The sequence below is a fragment of the Heptranchias perlo genome, chromosome 25, assembly GCF_035084215.1.
Source record: "Heptranchias perlo isolate sHepPer1 chromosome 25, sHepPer1.hap1, whole genome shotgun sequence".
Taxonomy (NCBI): Eukaryota; Metazoa; Chordata; class Chondrichthyes; order Hexanchiformes; family Hexanchidae; genus Heptranchias; species Heptranchias perlo.
In genome coordinates this window covers 13,233,402-13,254,213 of record NC_090349.1, presented here as the reverse complement: position 1 = coordinate 13,254,213, position 20,812 = coordinate 13,233,402, and the positions used below count along the sequence as shown (strand labels likewise).

General features: G+C 42.5%; 1 protein-coding gene across 1 annotated transcript; it reads left to right on the top strand.

Annotated features, from left to right (window-relative positions):
* Window positions 1–2,738: 2,738 nt before the first annotated feature.
* pop5 (POP5 homolog, ribonuclease P/MRP subunit) lies at window positions 2,739–19,629 on the top strand. Its single transcript, XM_068005652.1, has 5 exons — window positions 2,739–2,826; window positions 12,543–12,685; window positions 16,162–16,311; window positions 18,545–18,628; window positions 19,176–19,629. Exons 1-5 carry the CDS (start codon window positions 2,807–2,809, stop codon window positions 19,280–19,282), a joined length of 504 nt encoding a protein of 167 aa, XP_067861753.1. The 5' UTR covers window positions 2,739–2,806; the 3' UTR covers window positions 19,283–19,629.
* Window positions 19,630–20,812: the final 1,183 nt, after the last annotated feature.

The following is a 20,812-nucleotide window of genomic DNA, read 5'->3' as shown; positions in this document are numbered from 1 at the left end:
ACCACCTGCCGCAGGCCCAGTCTGGCAGCTATGTCCTTCAGGACTCGGCTAGCTCAGTAAGTAGTGCTGCTACTGAGCCACTCTTTGTGATGGACATTGAAGTCCCCCACCCAGACTGGCCTGTAATTATTGATAATTAAATGGTTGAAAGTCTGGCCTGCGAGGTCATAAATAGGCTGACGGTGTGAAGAAGGCATGACCTCACTCTCTCAGGTACCCTCTCTTTTCTCTGATTTGCTTCTATTGTACCACAGCAGTTTATAGTACAGAAGGAGGCCATTCTGCCCGTTGTACCTGAGCCAGCTCTCCAAAATGAATTGCACTGCCCTGCTCTTTCCCCATATCTTCCTCTGCTTCAAATATTTATCTGTTCTTTCCTTAAAAGATGCAATGGACTCTGCCTCAACTACTCCCTGTGGCAAAGCATTCCATGCCCCACCAACCCTCAGGAGATATACTGGAACTATTTTCACTGGAACAGTATAAAGGATTTTGATAGTGAATTGGGAAAGATTCTAGGTGGGGAGTCAATGATGAGAGGTCATCAATTTAATTGTGTCACAAAGAGAGCAAGGAGGGGGCTTAGGAGAAAGTTATGTGCTCAGCTTCTCAGTTGGGGCTTAGAACCCACAACCCTCTGAATCAAAGACGAGAATGCTACAACTGAGCTAAGCTGACACTTAAAAGGCAGTGTATATACACAGATTAAGTTACAAAACTGTGACTACCTGTTCTCACACATCATAGGCTTATGACCATTCTAAAGGTGTTATATTTTTGAGGGGTGTCTCAGCTTTTTTTGAAATTGTTAACTAGTTTTGGGGGTTGTATGGTCCTGCAGTTTTTTTTAAAGTTGAAGAATGATGGTATGGACAGAACACATGGTGGGTTCTCATTAAGTACAATACTTATAATCACATGGGTCCAAGGTTAGAACACACTTTATTGCTTGTACCATTGGGTCAGCTCCAATTATACATGTTGCATGTACCAGGACACTTCATGGAACCTCTATTTATAATTTGGTTAATAGTTTTTTTTTGAAAGGGAAGTGTCCAGCACTGGGAACAGCCTGAAGAGTTGTGCTTCATTTTCAGTGATGATAGCACCCACAAGAAATTCAATTACTTTCTTCTCATGAAATAAGTTTCAACACAGTTTTCATCAGTGCCTCGTGCAATCTGTCAAACATAAAAAGATCTGCCAAACGTTTCCGCAGGAAAATTATGTTCTTTTTGAAAAAAAATGAAATGGTGTTTTTGATGGCACCTTGTGGTAGAGTTGTGTTTTTACATTGACCAGTACTCTCAAAAGAGATGAACATTGGCCCTTGAGAATTAGACTGGCAATTGATTTTCATCCCTAAATGAATCACTTGTCTCGCCTGCTGAGAACAACGAGGAGAAATAGGCACTCAAATCTCCTCAAAATAAAAATGAAACACTTAGGATTTATATAGTACTGTATCTTATCATATGTAAAGAATCTTACAACACCACGTTATATTCCAACAATTTTATTTGAAAATCACAAGCTTTCGGAGGCTTTCTCCTTCATCAGGTGAATGTGGGAATCCTTGAACGTTTCGCATTTATATTCAGAGAACAATACCTGGTGATTACAGATAATCTTTCCAACTGCCCGTTGTCAAGGCAATCAAAGTGTTCAGACAGAGAGGTGTTACCTACAGGACCACCGAATATACAAATGGCCAGAACACAAAACAGAGAGAGGGAGAAACATCCGAAAGGAAGAGAAAGACAGAGAATGACCCGTTGTATTAAAAACAGATAACTTTTTTATATATTTGTTTGTATATTCGGTGGTCCTGTAGGTAACACCTCTCTGTCTGAACACTTTGATTGCCTTGACAACGGGCAGTTGGAAAGATTATCTGTAATCACCAGGTATTGTTCTCTGAATATAAATGCGAAACGTTCAAGGATTCCCACATTCACCTGACGAAGGAGAAAGCCTCCGAAAGCTTGTGATTTTCAAATAAAATTGTTGGACTATAACCTGGTGTTGTAAGATTCTTTACATTTGTCAACCCCAGTCCATCAACGGCATCTCCACATCATCGTACCTTATCATGTTTGAAACATCTCGAAGTGCCTGACACATCAGGTTATTTTTTGGAGTGCACCCACTGTTGTTGTGTAAGAAACAAGGCAGTAGCAATGCCCCACAGACAGCTCTCTGGTGGAGAACCTTCACCACACGGACTGCAGTGGTTCAAGAAGGCGGCTCACCACCACCTTCTCAAGGGCAATTAGGGATGGGCAATAAATGCCGGCCTCGCCAGCGACGCCCAGATCCCATGAACAAATAAAAAAAAGGAATGTTGGCCTAGCACACTGGGAGAACTTCCTGCTCTTCTCTGAGCAGTTTCATGGGTCCTTTAACAAACACCTAAACAAGCAGTTTCACATCTTGTATTCCATTCAGAAGGGTGTAAGTTTGTGATGGCTTCCACTTCACTTTACAACTTCTAACAAAGAAATGATTTTATAATACACAACCTATATTTATACACTCTAAAAGGAAAGTAACCTCAGTGCTAATTGCAGTAAATGTCCCTTTAAATATTGTACCAGCAGCCACTAGCCCCGCCCACATCCGGAAGGACAACAGAAGCCCCGCCTCTAAACTGCGCCCATTGGCGCAGGGATCTTGTGGGCGGCCGCTACCGCTGTTGCGAGTGGTCGGTTGTGTTGTCAATCAGCGAGGTTGCTGCGTTTCCGCTGTAGCAGATTGCGGAACTGCGTGGTGTGGATGTGACTGTTGCGAGTTGCTGCAGAAAGCAATGGTTCGCTTTAAATCCAGGTAATTGGGATCAGGTCTGATGTGCTCTTTATCTGGTGGACATTAATCCTCTTGTAATACACAGCGTTCAGTTAATCAGCTTCCCCTAGACAATGTGGACAATGTAACTAGCTACTCAGCCAGAATTTAACTATTAAAGGTGCAACTCCCCTCAAAAAATATTATAACGGTTAGAAATGTCAAAGCATTTAAAGAATTCCTTTTACAGTTGTTGTTAAAATCAGAGACCATTTTATTTTAAGTCTGGTACACTTCTCAGAGTGAGAATACGCCTTACTGTATTTTAATGGCACAGAATGGACAAGACTGCTGTGAATGGTTGAAGGACACTTTGGTCTTCTTCATTGCCACAAATCCCAGTGCAGGTTAAGCTTACAGGAGTATGGTATGGTCCAAATATTTTCCTGCATTATTTGCCTCTCCTAGACAGGAATGGATTTCCTCCAGCCCATTTACAAGATCCAGGACCAAGTTGTGAGGTGGCTTGTGGCAAAAAAGGGAAAACGGTTGCAGGGAGGTTTAGTGTGGCCTGCACTAACCTGTCACTGGAGGGGAAGTCAGCCTCATGGCAGACACACCAGTTTGCCAACAGATGTGTGTGAGGACCTGGATTAAACAGTTAGTAAGCCTGGTACATGGTAGTGGTGGCTGGTATGTCACAAGCTGCCCTGTGTAGGTCTATCCACCGTGCAGAGGACCAAGGTTTGTTGTAAAGCTGATTGAAAGTTTCATCTGGAGACCAGGAATGAACACACGCTCTTGTGTCCATGGTTTGGTGTCTACCGTGATTGGGTTGCAGAGCAGTAAGAGCTGCTGAAGCTGGTGGAACCACATTTCAATAGGTTTGGTGGACGCCCATGCTTTTGTCAGGAGGATAGCAGCAATGAAGTCCCACATTTTATGGTGAATTCTTTTGCCCACCAGACCACTGGTGAGGAACACCTGGTACCTGATATCTGTCTAATACAGACTCTGACCCGTGCTTGTCAGTTGCCTAATGACCAACTAATAACTATTATCCATTTGGGAGAGAGGAGCAGGTAAGCAGGGCCTCCTTGAGGTTGAGTTGGCTCCAAGGTGGCAGGCCTGGCGATAGAAGTTGGAACAAAAGAACATAAGAAATAGGATCAGGAGTAGACCATAAGGCCCCTCGAACCTGCTCCGCCATTCAATCAGATCATGGCTGATCTTCGACCTCAACTCCACTTTCCAGCCCGATCCGCATATCCCTTGATTTCCCTCGACTCTAAAAAAAAATCTATTGATCTCAGCCTTGAATATACTCAATGACTCAGCATCCACAGCCCTTTGGGGTAGAGAATTCCAAAGATTCACAACCCTCTGAGTGAAGAAATTCCTCCTCATCTCAGTCTTAAATGGCCTACCCCTTATCCTGAGACTATGCCCCTTGGTTCTATACTCTCCAACCAGAGGAAACAAACTCTCAGCCTCCACCCAATTGGGGTTGTATTCTCTAGAGTTTAGAAGGTTAAGGGGTGATCTGATCGAAGTTTATAAGATATTAAGGGGAATGGTTAGGGTGGATAGAGAGAAACTATTTCTGCTGGTTGGGGATACTAGGAGTAAGGGGCACAGTCTAAAAATTAGAGCCAGACCTTTCAGGAGTGAGATTAGAAAACATTTCTACACACAAAGGGTGGTAAAAGTTTGGAACTCTCTTCCGCAAACTGCAATTGATACTAGCTCAATTGCTAAATTTAAATGTGAGATCGAAAGCTTTTTGGTAACCAAAGGTATTAAGGGATATGGGCCAAAGGCAGGTATATGGAGCTAGATCACAGATCAGCCATGATCTTATCAAATGGCGGACCAGGCACAAGGGGCTGAATGGCCTACTCCTGTTCCTGTGTTCCTACCCTGTCAAGCCCCCTCAGAATCTTGTATGTTTCAATGAGACCACCTCTCATTCTTCTAAACTCCAGAGAGTATAGGCCCATTCTACTCAATCCCTCCTCATAGGACAACCCTCTCATCTCAGGAATCAAACTAGTCAACCTTTGTTGCACCGTCTCTAAGGCAAGTATATCCTTCCTTGGGTAAGGAGACCAAAACTGTACACAGTACTCCAGGTGAGGTCTCACTAAAGCCCTGTACAATTATAGTAAGACTTCCTTACTCTTGTACTCCAATCCCCTTGTGATAAAGGCCAACGTGTCATTTGCTTTCCTAATTACTTGCTGTACCTGCATGCAAACTTTTTGTGTTTCTTTTATGAGGACACCAAAGTCTCTCTGAACACCAACATTTAATAGTTTCTCACCACTTAAAAAATATTCTGTTTTTCTATTCTTCCTACCAAAGTGAATAACCTCACATTTCCCCACATCATACTCTATCTGCCACCTTCTTGCCCACTCACTCAATGTATCTATATCCCTTTGCAGACTCTTTGTGTCCTCCTCACAGCTTACTTTCCCACCTAGCTTTGTATCATCAGGAAACCTGGATACATTACACTTGGTCCCTTCATCTAAGTCATTAAGGTAGATTGTAAATAGCTGAGGCCCAAGCATAATACTGCAGAAAGTACAGGGATGACGTAAAAAAGGAAAGCAGAGAGGGCATGAAAAAATATTAGCTAGTAAGATTAAAGAAAACCCAAAAATGTTTTATCAGTACATTAAGAACAAGAGGACAGCTAAGGAAAAGGTGAGACCTATCAGGGATGATGAGGGTAACTTGTGTGTAGAAGCAGAGGATGTGGGTAGGGTTTTTAATGAATATTTTGTCTCCGTATTCACAAAGGAAAGGGATGATCCGGACATAGTAGTTAAAGAGGAGAGGTGTGAAATATTGGATAAGGTAAACATAACGAGAGAGGAAGTACTAGAGGGACTGGAATCCTTGAAAGTTGATAAGTCACCAGGGCCGGATGGATTGTTTCCTAGGCTATTGAAGGAAGCCAGGGAGGAAATAGCGGATGCTCTGAGGATCATTGTCCAATCCTCACTAGATACAGGGGAGGTACTGGAAGACTGTAAAAGTAGTACCATTGTTTAAAAAGGGTACAAGGGAAAGGCCGAACAATTATAGGCCGGTCAGTCTTACCTCGGTGGTGGGCAAACTATTAGAATCAATACTGAGAGATAGGATAAACTGTCACTTGGAAAGGCATGGTTTAATCAGGAATAGTCAGCATGGATTTGTTCAGGGAATGTCATGCCGTACAAATCTGATTGAATTCTTTGAGGAAGTGACAAGGAGGATTGATGAGGGTAGTGCAGTGGATGTTGTCTGCATGGATTTTAGTAAGGCATTTGACAAGGTCCCACATGGCAGACTGGTCAGAAAGGTAAAAGCCCATGGGATACTGGGAAATGTAGCGAATTGGATCCAAAATTGGCTCAGTAACAGGAAACAAAGGGTAAAAGTCGATGGATGTCTTTGCGAATGGAAATCTGTTTCCAGTGGTGTGCCACAGGGCTCAGTGTTGGGTCCCTTGCTGTTTGTGGTATATATTAATGATTTGGACTTGAATGTAGGGGGCATGATTGGCAAATTTGCAGACGACACAAAAATTGGCCGTGTAGTTGATAGTGAAGAGGATAGTTGTAGACTCCAAGAAGATATTAATGGGTTGGTGGAATGGGCGGAAAAGTGGCAAATGGAGTTCAACCCGGAGAAGTGTGAGGTAATGCACTTAGGGAGGGCAAACAGTAAAAGGGAATACGCAGTAAACGGGAATATATTGAGAGGGGTAGAGAAAGTGAGAGACCTTGGAGTGCATGTGCACAGGTCCCTGAAGGTGGCAGTACAGGTAGATAAAGTTGTGAAGAAGGCATACGGAATGCTCTCCGTTATTAGCTGAGGTATAGAATACAAAAGCAGTGATGTAATGATGGAACTGTATAAAACGCTGGTAAGGCCACTGCTGAAGTATTGTGCGCAGTTCTGGTCACCACATTACAGAAAGGACGTAATTGCTCTGGAGAGAGTGCAGAGAAGATTTACAAGATTTACAAGAATTTGCAGCTACGAGGAGAGATTGGATAGGCTGGGGTTGTTTTCCTTGGAGCAGAGGAGGCTGAGGGGAGACTTGATTGAGGTGTACAAAATTATGAGGGGCCCAGATAGAGTAGACAGGAAGTACCTGTTTCCCCTAGCGGAGAGTTCAAGACCTAAAGAACATGGATTTAAACTGATTGGCGGAAGGATTAGAGGGGACATGAGGAAAAACATTTTTACCCAGAAGGTGGTGGGTGTATGGAATTCGCTGCCCGAATTGTTGGTAGAGGCAAGGACCCTCAACTCTTTTTAAAAAGTACCTGGACCTGCAGGGCGTGGACCGGGTGCTGGAAGGTGGGATTAGAATGGGCACCTGGTTGTCCTTCGAGCCGACGTGGACACGATGGGCCGAATGGCCCGCTTCTGTGCTGTATCTTTTCAATGGTTCTAAGCACCGATCCTTGTGGCACTCCACTAGTTACAGCCTGCCAACCTGAAAATGATCCGTTTATCCCTACTCTCTCTTTTCTGTCCATTAACCAATCCTCTATCCATGATAATATATTACCCCCAATCCCATGAGCCCTTATCTTGTGTAACAACCTTTTATGCGGCACCTTATCGAATGCCTTTTGAAAATCCAAATATACTACATCCACTGGTTCTCCTTTATCTACCCTGCAAGTTGCATCCTCAAAAAACTCTAATAAATTTGTCAAACACGATTTCCCTTTCATAAAACCATGTTGACTCTGCCTAATCATATTATGATTTTCTAATTGTCCTGTTACCACTTCCTTAATAATGGATTCCAGCATTTTCCCAACAATTGATGTCAGGCTAACTGGCCTGTAGTTCCCTGTTTTCTCTCTCTCCCCCTTCTTGAATAGCGGGGTAACATTTGCTACCTTCCAATCTGCTGGGACCATTCTAGAATCTAGAGAATTTTTGAAGATCATAACCAATGCATCCACTGTCTCTGCAGCCACCTCTTTTAGAACCCTAGGATGTAGGCCATCAGGTCCAGGGAATTTATCAGCTTTTAGTCCAATTAGTTTCTCCAGTACTTTTTCTCAACTGATATTAATTACTTAAAGTTCCTCACTGTCATTAGCCCCTTGGTTCCCCAATATTTCTGATATGCTTTTTGTGTCTTCTACTGTGAAGACAGATACAAAATATTTGTTTAACGTCTCTGCCATTTCCTTACTCCCCAATATAATTTCTCCTGTCTCAGCCTCTAAGGGACCAACGTTAACTTTTGCTACCCTCTTCCTTTTTACATATATGTAGACGCTCTTATAATCCGATTTTATATTTCTTGCTCGTTTACTCTCGTTCTATTTTCTCCCTTTTTATCAATTTTTTTCAGTCATCCTTTGCTGGTTTCTAAAACTCTCCCAATCCTCAGGCTTACTACTCTTCTTTGCAACATTATAAGCCTCTTCTTTTAATCTAATACTATCCTTAACTTCTTTAGTTAGCCACGGATGAATCACATTTCCTGTGGAGTTTTTATTTATCAATGGAATGTATATGCGTTGGGAATATTGAAATATTTCTCTAAATGTCTGCCATTGTTTATCTACTGTCATACCTTTTAATCTAATTTCCCAATCTACCTTAACCAACTTGCCCTTCATACCTATGTAATTGGCTTTATTTAAGTTTACGACTCTAGTTTCGGACTTAAGTATGTCACTCCAGACCCACAGCAATGTGGTTGATTCTTAATTGCCCTCTGAAATGGCCTAGCAAGCCACTCAGTTGTAAAATCTCGCTCAAGAAGGCGGCTCACCACCACCTTCTCAAGGGCAATTAGGGATGGGCAATAAATGCCGGCCTTGCCAGCGACGCCCACATCCCGTGAACGAATAAAAAAAAACCTCTCAAACTCAATGTGAAATTCTATCATATTATGATCACTCTTCCCCAGAGGATCCTTTACTGTGAGATTACCAATTAACCCTGTCTCATTACACAATATAAGATCTAAAATAGCCTGTTCCCTGGTTGGTTCCATGAAGTATTATTGTTCTAGGAAACTGTCTTGAATGCGCTCTACGAACTCGTTCTCCAGACTGCCTATGCCAATTTGATTTATCCAGTCTATTTTTTTTTTCGTTCATAGGATGTGGGCGTCGCTGGCAAGGCCAGCATTTATTGCCCATCCCTAACTGCCCTTGAGAAGGTGGTGGTGAGCTGCCTTCTTGAACTGCTGCAGTCTGTGTGGTGAAGGTTCTCCCACAGTGCTGTTAGGTAGGGAGTTCCAGGATTTTGACCCAGCGACGATGAAGGAACGGTGATATATTTCCAAGTCGGGACGGTGTGTGACTTGGAGGGGAACGTGCAGGTGGTGTTGTTCCCATGTGCCTGTTGCCCTTGTCCTTCTAGATGGTAGAGGTCGCAGGTTTGGGAGGTGCTGTCGAAGAAGCCTTGGCGAGTTGCTGCAGTGCATCCTGTGGATGGTACACACTGCAGCCACTGTGTGCCGGTGGTGAAGGGAGTGAATGTTTACGGTGGTGGATGGGGTGCCAATCAAGCGGGCTGCTTTGTCCTGGATGGTGTCGAGCTTCTTGAGTGTTGTTGGAGCTGCACTCATCCAGGCAAGTGGAGAGTATTCCATCACACTCCTGACTTGTGCCTTGTAGATGGTGGGAAGGCTTTGGGGAGTCAGGAGGTGAGTCACTCGCTGCAGAATACCCAGTCTATATGAAGATTAAAGTCCCCCATGATTATTGCATTACCTTTGTTACAAGCTCCTATTATTTCTTGATTAATACACTGTCCAGTGTATTAATCAAGAAAACTGCTGTTTTGGGGGCCTATAAACTACTCCCACCAATGTTTTCTGTTCGGAACCAAATCGATTGTAATAACCATTGTAGTTAAGGAGGAGGAATGTGAAATATTGGATGGGATAAATATAGTGAGAGGGGAAGTATTAAGGGGTTTAGCATCTTTGAAGATAGATAAATCACCAGGCCCGGATGAAATGTATGCCAGGCTGTTAAAAGAAGCAAGGGAGGAAATAGCGGAGGCTCTGACTATCATTTTCCAAACTTTACTGGATACAAGCGTGGTGCCGGAGGTTTGGAGGACTGCTAATGTTGTACCGTTGTTTAAAAAGGGAGCGAAGGATAGACCGAGTAATTACAGGCCAGTCAGTCTAACCTCGGTAGTGGGCAAATTATTGGAATCAATTCTGAGGGACACGATAAACCGTCACTTAGAAATGCATCGAGTAATCAAGGACAGTCAGCATGGATTTGTTAAAAGAAGGTCGTGTCTGATTAACTTGATTGAATTTTTTGAGGAGGTAACAAGGAGGGTCGATAAGGGTAGCGCGTTTGATGTAGTCTACATGGATTTTAGCAAGGCTTTTGACAATGTCCCACGTGGCAGACTGGTCAAAAAAGTACAAGCCCATGGGATCCAAGGGAAAGTGGCAAGTTGGATCCAAAATTGGCTCAGAAGCAGGAAGCAAAGGGTAATGGTCGACGGGAGCTTTTGTGACTGGAAGGCTGTTTCCAGTGGGGTTCTGCAGGGCTCAGTACTAGGTCCCTTGCTTTTTGTGGTGTATACTAATGATTTGGACTTAAATGTAGGGGGCATGATTAATAAGTTTGCAGATGATACAAAAATTGGCCGTGCATTTGATAGTGAGGAGGAAAGCTGTAGACTGCAGGAACATATCAATGGACTGGTCAGTGGCAAGTGGAATTCAATCCGGAGAATTGTAAGGTAATGCAATTTAGGGAGGGCAAACAAGGCAAGGGAATTCACGATAAATGGGAGGATACTGAGAGGTGTAGAGGAAGTGAGGGACCTTGGAGTGCATGTCCACAGATCCCTGAAGGTAGCAGGACAGGTAGATAAGGTGGTTAAGAAGGCATATGGAATACTTTCCTTTATTAGCCGAGGCATAGAATATAAGTGCAGGAAGGTTATGCTAGAACTGTATAAAACATTAATTAGGCCACAGCTTGAATACTGTGTACAGTTCTGGTCACCACATTACAGGAATGATGTAATCGCACTAGAGAGGGTGCAGAGGAGATTTACGAGGATGTTGCCAGGACTGGAGAATTTTAGCTATGAGGAAAGATTGGATAGGCTGGGGTTGCTTTCTTTGGAACAGAGGAGTCTGAGGGGAGATTTAATTGAAGTGTACAAAATTATGAGGGGCCTAGATAGAGTGTATTTGGAGGACCTATTTCCCTTAGCAGAGAGATATATAACCAGGGACCATAGATTTAAAGTATTTGGTAGAAGGATTAGAGGGGAGCTGAGGAAAAAATTTTTCACCCAGAGGGTGGTGGGAGTCTGGAACTCACTGCCTGAAAGGGTGGTAGAGGCAGAAACCCTCAACTCATTTAAATAGTACCTGGATATGCACCTGAAGTGCCGTAACCTATAAGACTACGGACCAAGTGCTGGAAAGTGGGATTAAGCTGGATAGCTCATTTTCGGCCGGCGCAGACACGATGGGCCGAATGGCCTCCTTCTGTGCTGTAAATTTTTTATGGTTCTATGATCTGTGGCAGACTTGATAATCTGATACCTGAGCCAGGCAGCTTCAAAACACTTCAGGGCACTGTTGATGATTGACCAAGCAGCTTGACTGACTAATGGAACCTGGAGGGATAGACTTGTAGCTGGGGAGTGGGGGCTGGAAGCTGGAATTCTTCCCATCTGGCTCCAGATAACTGCTGGTTGGACAAGTAGTGTTCTGTGCTGGTTAAACTCCAGCGGCATAACAGTGCATACTTGGAGGTCCCTGAGCCTTGGCTCTACCAATTTGTGCATAGGTAGACTATCTGGGCTTGAGTAAATGGCATATGTCCCTATAGGAAGAGAGTATGTACTCCATATCGGGCAAACAGATAACTGTGTGGGTTCTCAGTAGTGTAGTCTAAAGACTCTTAAGCATGATAATGGGTTTCTGCTCATGTCAGACATCTACCTGACATCCCCTCCACAAAAGATGTTTGGTATACAAGTTCTGTGAATATGGACCCAGCTTACCAGAAGGGAAGAAATGGTTTTGAATGAAATTTTGTGCCCTTGCTGAGCTAGGAAGGGGGACACATTTTGGCACCCAGTCTTGGTATCAAATACTGAAATTAATGCAAGAATTTGCACCCTCTATCGTACTTCAATATTGCACCTTAGTTCCTTTAACACTCCACTCTTGCTCTCGTGACATTTACGTTTCCTACACTGGCCATTGTTATGAATCTGGTGCGTAAAGTTATCGATTTGTGCTAAATTAAGGGCAGTTTTGTGCCATGGACTTGTGCTCACTATGAACTGAACTGAGATTGTTCAAATACATTTCACTAAGAGCCCTTGCAGACAATCTGACTCTTTAACAATTTGCCGTTTTTAACTTATTGATTGATGACTCAGTAGATGATCAACGCCTGAATAACAAATTATACAAGTATTACCTCATAAGGCCTGTTGTGTTTCAACATCTCAAAGTGCTTTCACATTGAGTTACATTTTGATGAGCAGTGACAGTGTTAAAGGAACATGGCAGTGTTTCTGTGCCAGCAACATCCCACAAACAGCAAGGAGATAAATGACCAGTTAATCTGGGGGAGGGGGGCAGGGTTGGGGGGGGGGGGTGGGGTTGATGGCATTGATTGACAGTGAAAAATGCCTGATATGTAAAGTTGTGTGATACGATACAGAGAAAATATCTAAAACATCCAAACAAACTTGTGGCATTTCTCCATGTGCAGGTACCTCCTGTGCGAGATAGTGTTCGAGAACCCCCAGTTTCGGCGGTGTATAGAGGAGAAGAATGTCTATAAAACAGTTAAAGATGCAATCGCTCGAGCGCATGGTGACTTTGGGTTTGGCTGTTGCTCTTTATCCCTGGCAGGTACGTACTGAAAGGTCCACAGTAATCAAACTGAAGTTGGAAGGGATTGGATACAATGTATTGGTCCAGTGCACTGTGTTGATCCGGTGTGTTACTGTAAAATTCACTGAACAAGTTATATCCCTGTTCAGTTATTTTTATGTTCCCTAGACCAGGACTCAGCTTTATCTTATTTGTTGCTTGTGTTTGGCCCGTCCTGTGATCCCTGGTTTGTGCTGAGTTGGCTGTTCTCTGCCAGGGCTGCAGATGGGGAGCGAAATTTAGTCAGTTCTCACTCATGATCACTGATGCCTGCTGGAAACTGCATGATGTCCACACTGGAAGGAGAGAATTAGACTTGGCTCTCTTTCTTCCTGGAGAAGATGGCGATGAGGGAGGAAAAATATTTAATTAAACCCATGAGCTCTCTGTAAATGGTCATTAAGGGTATTCAACAGCACTGCTCCAACATCTCCCATCTCACACACAGGCTTCAGGGTATTTTATATGTTCTCATCTGCTTTAGTCTTCAAGCTATTGGTCTGCCTCAGTTTATTTCCAACACTATACTTTTTTGCTTGTGGTTTATATTCTTGCATCAAAATTCATTCTTTACTCTATGCCTGAGCTAATCTTCAACATAAGTAAACCATTCATCCTTCCTATTTGACCCTGAGCTGAGCTTCTGACCCCATGTTCTCTTCATCACAAAGACCGCCTACTTCCACCTCCATAACACCGCCGGTCTCCGCCACTACCTCAGCCCATCTGCTGCTGAAACCCTTATCCATGCCTTTGTTACCTCCAGATTTGACTATTCCAATGCTCTCCTGGCTGGCCTCCCATCTTCCAACTTCCATAAACTTGAGCTCATCCAAAACTCTGCTGCTAGTATCCTAACCCAAGTACCGTTCACCCATCACCCCTGTGCTTGCTGACCTACTTTGGCTCCTGGTCCACCAACACCTCCAATTTACATCCTCATGTTCAAATCCCTCCATAACCTCGCCCCTTCCTACCTCTGTAACTTCTTCCAGCCCAACAACCCTCCAGGAACTCTGCGTTTCTCCAACTTGGGCTCTTTCGCATCCCCACTCCCTTCAACCTACCACTGGCAGCTGTGCCTTTAGCTGTCTAGGTGCTAGGCTCTGGAATTCCCTCCCTAAATCTCCGCCTCTCTGCCCTCCTTTAAAAACTACCTTTTTGAATAAGCTTTTAGTTACCTATCCTAATATCTCCTCTTTTGGTTCGGTGTCAATTTTTGTCTGATTATTCTCCTATGAAGTGCCTTGGAATGTTTTCCTATGTTAAATGTGCTATATAAATACAAGTTGTTGTTTAAGCAGGTAGTCTTGATTGTCCTGATATAGTTGTGGTTCACTGATCCTGACATGATTCTCCCTTGAACCTTGTGTATGGGGTCTGAAATATGGTGGCAGCAGTGCTGTTGAATCAATAGCTGACCACTTAGAGAGACTGTACAGTTTTTTTAAAATGGAAATCTGAAATGAAAACAAGAAATGTTGGAAATACACAGCAAGTCACGCAGCATGAGAAAGGGCAGGTTAATGTACCCGGCTTAGATTCTTCAACAGAATGGAAAATTAAATGATTTACCATATTGTGCTCCAGATCATCACCTGACCCAGCAGTATATACTTAAAATCATTTTAGTTAGGTTTCAAAAAAAAAGGGGGAGAAAGAACAACAGAGATTCCAGTCACACAGAGGGAATTAGTGGGCTGAATGACCTGCAAACTCTTAATTTAGAAAACTGTTAGATGATATAAAAGATTGCAAATGGAAAGCTATTAAAAAGACAAAGGAACTTGCAGCCAGCTGAGAGGATGAAAAGCTAGATATGTGTTGCCACAGCAATACTCCTCACCATCCTGAGCCTATTAATGGTTGTTGTCATATGCTGCTTAGGGTTGCCAACACTCCAGGTTTGTCCTGGATACCGATGCGAGCAACCCGGGAGAAAAATCATTGGGATATTTTTAAAAATTGTATGCTTTTTTTCATTTTCTTTGAACACTTTCATTTATTAGTTGGATATTGGAGAAGGGAAAAAAGGCTGTTAGGGCTTTAGTCGGGAAGTCATGTGATGAAACCTCCAGGAATATGCCCTACCAGAGTTGGCAACCCTAGTGCTGCTGCATCAACTTTGAAGATTGGAGAAGAACCTTGAAGGTTGAATCCGTTTGTCTTTTGTGACTGTTTAACAGTAATGTATTGAAAGACTGATTTACGATATTGTGCTCCAGTCCATCACCTGACCCAGCAGCATATGGAGGTGCCATTGACGTTTAATTACTGGCTGGGAGCCACAGTGACATGTCACGAGTCTTCTCCTAACCTTTGGGAATTTGGGAAGCAGCAGAATAAGCCTCCTATCAGACTGTGGCCAAAGGTATAAAGCAAGGAATTAATTTATTAAACATTCTTGTTGCCATAATGATCCTTTGGCAGAACAAATCCAGCAGCTATCAGGAAGAGATCTGTAGAGATGAACCTTAATGGCTTTGCAATTAGTCAGGAACTAATTTTGTGAAAAACTCATGATGTTTAATATAATCTGTTTTAGGGTAGTGGAGCATAGCCCGCTCCCTGTAAATGTTAACTTCTACTGTTCTTGGGTGTTTTTTATCTTGGCCAACTTTATCTTGACATTCAGCCAAATGCCTGTTATGTATTTTTCAAAAAAGACTTTATTTTGAATGTATCTCATGAAAAGATACACCAACTGTATATCTCACTCCTGCTATCAGGGATGAGGGACTTCGGTTATGTGGAGAGACTAGAGAAGCTGGGATTGTTTTCCTTAGAGAAGAGAAGGTTAAGGGGAGGTTTAATAGAGGTGTTCAAAATTATGAGGGGTTTTAGGGTAAATAAGGAGAAACTGTTTTCACTGGCAGGAGGGTTGGTAACCAGAGGACACAGATTTAAGATAATTTGCAAAAGTATCAGGGGGCAGATGAGAATTTTTTTTAACGTAGCGAGTTGTTATGATCTGGAATGCACTGCCTGAAAGGGTGGTGGAAGCAGATTCAATAGGGCATTGGATAAATACTTGAAAAGGAAAAATTCACAGGGCAATGGGGGAAGAGCAGGGGAGTGGGACTAATTGGATTGTTCGTTCAAAGAGCCAGCACAGATACAATAGGCTAAATGACCTCCTTCTGTGCTGTATGATTCTATACTATGTAACTAGGAAAATGCTCTGGAATTTAAAATTCTTATTAAATTATAGATGACTTTGTCCTTAGTTTAAAAATGTACAAAAGCCAACTAGTCCCTTCTCAGCCAGTTTTTTCTTAGAATGAACTAATGACTAATAAAATATGCAGATTCCACAAAGGGTTATTTCTTTTAGTCAACCTGCTTTGAGCCCTGAAAGAACTCCAGGAAAAATGCACCATGAACAAAATAAGTTTCCATAAAGTCATTGTACTGCTGATATACTGATCAGTGATTGTTTTCCCCTCTCCTCCCAGTCAAGTACCTAAATGCCTACACAGGGATTGTCTTAATAAGGTGTCGAAAAGATTTCTATCGGCTGCTATGGTCATCCCTGCCATTTATCACCTTCTTGGAGAACAAGAACCAGAAATATCCGTGTTTTTTTAACACGTTACACGTGGGAGGTAAGAATGCTGGAAATTTATTTTGTAGAATTAGTCATTAGACCCATTGTGCCAGTTGCTAGCTCCCCCCACCCGGGTTATTGACGCTAATCTCATGCCCCTGCTCTTTTCCCTTTGAATGTTTAATTCCCCCTTAAATCTCATAATTGACTTAGCTTCAATAGCGTCGTGGTTATGCTTTCTATATCCTAATATCCACTTTGCATTTGATAAGGTGCCACACAAAAGGTTGTTACACAAGATAAGGGCTCATGAGGTTGGGGGTAATATATTAGCATAGATAGAGGATTGGTTAACGGACAGAAAACAGAGAGTAGGGGTAAATGGGTCATTTTCAAGTTGGCAGGCTGTAACTAGAGGAGTGCTGCAAGGATCAGTGCTTGAGCCTCAGCTATTTACAATCTATATTAATGACTTAGATGAAGTGACTGAGTTTAATGTATCCAAGTTTGCTGACGATACAAAGCTAGGTGGGAGGATACAGAGGCTGCAAAGGATATAGATAGGTTAAGTGAATGGGCCAGAAGGTGGCAGATGGAGTATAATGTGGGGAAATGTGAGGTTATTCACTTTGGTAGGGAGAAAAGAAAAACAGAATTTTTAAAAAATGGTGAGGAACTATTAAATGTTGTTCAGAGAGATTTGGGTGTCCTTGTCCACGAAACACAAAGTTAACTTGCAGGTACAGCAAGCAATTAGGAAGGCATATGTTATGTTGGCCTTTATTGCAAGGGGATTGGAGTACAAGAGTAAAGAAGTCTTGCTGCAATTGTATAGGGCTTTGGTGAGACCACACCTGGAGTACTGTGAATAGTTTTGGTCTCCTTACCTAAGGAAGGATGTACTTGCCTTAGAGGCGGTGCAACAAAGATTCACTAGATTGATTTCTGGGATGAGAGGGTTCTCCTATGAGGAGAGATTGAGTAGAATGGGCCTATATTCTCTGGGGTTTAGAAGAATGAGGTGATCTCATTGAAACGTATAAAATTCTTAAAGGGCTTGTCAGGCTAGAGCCTGTTTCCCACTGGCTGGAGAGTCTAGAACTAGGGTACTTAGTCTCAGGATAAAGGGTGGGCAATTTAGGACTGAGATGATGAGGAATTTCTTCATTCAGAGAATGGTGAATCTTTGGCATTCTGGATGCTCAGTCGTTGAGTATATTCAAGACTGAGATCGATAGATTTTTGGACTTTAAGGGAAAATCGAGGGATTATGGGGATTGGGTGGGAAAGTGGAGTTGAGGTCAAAGATCAGCCATGATCTTATTAAATGGCAGAGCAGGCTCGAGGGGCCATATGGCCTACTCCTGCTCCTATTTCTTATGAATCCTCCCAACTCCACTTTACGGTGTCAGCCTTAGCTCAGCGGTAACACTCTCGCTCCTGAGTTCAAGGCCCACTCTAGAGACTTGAGCATATATTCCAGGCTGATACTTCACTGAAGGAGTGCTGCATTGTCTGAAGTGCCATCTTTCAGATGAGATGTTAAACCGAGGCCCCAGTCTGTCCTCTCAGGTGGACAGAAAAGATCCCACGGCACTATTTCAAAGAGCAGGGGAGTTATTCTGATGTCCTGGCCAACGTTTATCCCTCAACCAACACTTACAAATGATCTTTTGATTGCTGTTGTGGGAGCTTGCTATGAGCAAATTGGCTGCTGTGATTCCTACATTACAAGTGACTATACTTCAAAAGTACTTAATCGACTGTAAACAACTTTGGGACGTCCTGAGGCCGCAAAAGCGATATATAAATGCAAATCTGTCTGTCTTCTATGTTTCTAGCAGTAATCCTGAGATTATGCTCCCAATCATTATTAGTGCTGAATGATACTAGCACCATCTGGAATGTAGAGATGAAACAAACTGACCCTTGAAGTTCTGGCATTAATGTAACAGCCATACAGAGGGTGGGAGAGTGGAAATCTTCAAGTAATGTACCCTTGAGATTATAGCCATCTATAGACTCCATGTGCTGGCTACAACATTGAGCCATATCCAAGCCAGTAAGTGTAGAGCATTAACTGAGCCATCATCTTTCAACACTTTAAAAAAAAATTGGAATTAGATTATCAGGTAGGAGTTTGTTGTACTCTGTTGTTCTACCTAAACAAGTCTTTATCAATCCACACATTAGACTGATAGTTGCACACAGGTATACAATTCTGTCCTTGTTTAATGCAGTGTAACTTTCGAGAGCACGAATAATCATGATGAATTTTGGACTCTTTTGAGGTACGATCCGAACCTGCCAGAAGTTCCTTATCCAGTATAACCGCAAGCAGTTGCTACTCCTCCTGAAAGACTGTAAAACCGAAGGTGAGGACATTTTACTTTGAGTTGGTGTTTTCTGAGGCTTCCTGTTTCCACTGCCCATCACTTTCAAAACACCTGCAAAATAGACTCTTGTTTTCTTTAAATGCTGTGGAACGTCTGGGATGTGTTTATGGGATATTTTTTGCTGAATGTGATAACCCACCAACACAGAGATAAAGCAAGCTAACTTACCTCGAGCTGGCCTCTAATAAATTTGACTGAATATAAGCACCAGCATTAAGGAAGGAAATCAGCCAGAGTTCCTTAAGCATTGAGTACGGATAAGATCAGGCTTGGCTGTGATAACACTTAGTTAAATCGGCTGCTGACTTCATGATCTGTGTTCGCTTGAAGAATTGCCACTTTGTCACGTTAGCGGAGAAACTGTACTCCAGTGCAGCAACACCTTCAGGAGGCGAAGGGAGAAAATTGGGCAGTAGAAAAACTTAATTGGAGTCCTGAGGTGGATGACTGTATAAAAGTAACCTCATAGTTTTGACTCATCCAAAGAGGTTAAGTCTCCTTAACCTTTTCTTTCCTTCCTTTTCAGGGGAGAGGGAATCTGTTCAAAGATCTATCCTGAGTTGTTCACTAAAGGAATTGGAGGAAGATCAATCCCAGTATAGAGAAGAGATGGAGGGAGCAGATGCTGATTAAATGTCTTATGAAAATAACAGTGCAGAACTGCACTGTGAAAATCCCTCCACCCTCCTGCCATGTATGATCTCAAGGTGTTTGGTTGCGATACAAACTGCACATGACTACATAAGTAATCTTCAGCTGAGATTGCTAGAGCTCACACCTGATACTCCACAAACAGGCTCAAAGGGCAACTCCCCAACAGTACCACCTCCATTTGAGAATCTCCTGAATTGTTATTACAAGGCCCTCATCATTACAGTATTGGCAAGTGGATAAAGGAACCCATTTGTTGAGCTGTATGTGCCAGTAAGTCCTGTAAAGTGATATTTTATGTGTGACTATCAATAAAGAGTCCAGAACCACCTTTGTCTTTGGATACTGATGTCATGAATGACTTAGCACACCCTCATCCAGGAAGGAGAAAAGCTAGCACTGCCCTGCTGCTCTTAGAACTACTGTTAAACTCGTTTCCCATAAATCAAAAAAAAGTTTGGAAGGGATAAGTGTATTTCTAGGCTCTGGCCTGTATAAAAAAAAACAGCCTTTTGTGGGGTGTAGGGCGAGGTCTCCACTTGTTTATATAATAGGAATCTTAATGTAATTATTATTTATATTGATGGTACATGCCATGTTACCTACAGCATAGTGGTATAAACCATTGCAATTTAAACAGCTGTGAAATTAAACATATTGGTGACATTTTAATTTGACTAGTACTGTTAAGTTCATATAATTTACACATGTTAGTGATGTCTTTTGTGGCTTAGGCTTATGGACTGCATTAGTGTTAAAAGGACTCACTAATTACAAAGTTATGGAGAAACTGTACTTTTTTTTTAAGTTGGCTCTTTGCCCCCTCCTTGCAAGTGGGGCAAGTATTTGCATCAATTTGCAGATGACATTAATAAACATTCAGAATGGGTGTGTAATTGGCAAATGAATTTCAATATAGATAAGTGTGATTTTGGTAGGAAGAATAAGGCCACATATTGCTTGGATAATAAGAGTCTAAATAGGGTAGAGGAGCAAATGGATCTCAGGGTACAGATACAAAAATCACTAAAAGGAGAGACAAGTTAATAAGACCAGAAAAAAGGCAAAGCAAGCACTGGGGTTCATTGCTTTTCAATTCTATCCCTCTAGCAGAGAAGTTATGCTAAGCTTGTATAGAGGACTAGGCACAGTTCTGGTCTCCATATTATAAAAAGGATATAGAGGCATTGGAGAGGGTGCAAAAAAGATTCACAAGGAACTGACAGGATATACTTATCAGGAAAGACTAAACAGCACAGGAGGCCGCCATTCGGTCTCTAAGAGAAGGCTGCGGGGTGACCTGCTATTGATCTTTAAGATAATGAAAGGGTTTGATAGGGTATTTGTAGAAAAAATATTTCCTTTTGTGGGGAGTCCAAAACTAGAGGTCATCAATATAAGATAGTCACTAATAAATCCAAGAGAATTCAGGAGAAACTTCTTTGGGTAAAGAGTGGTAAGAACATGGAACCTGGTACCACTAGGAATAGTTGAGGCAAATAGCATAGATGC

Bases quoted from the DNA above. Each gene is read 5' to 3' on its own strand.
- pop5 (XM_068005652.1), top strand. From the start codon at position 2,807: ATGGTTCGCTTTAAATCCAG. The intron at 16,312-18,544 runs GTAAGAATGCTG...GACTCTTTTGAG, and splicing joins TAACACGTTACACGTGGGAG to GTACGATCCGAACCTGCCAG. The intron at 18,629-19,175 runs GTGAGGACATTT...CTTCCTTTTCAG, and splicing joins GAAAGACTGTAAAACCGAAG to GGGAGAGGGAATCTGTTCAA.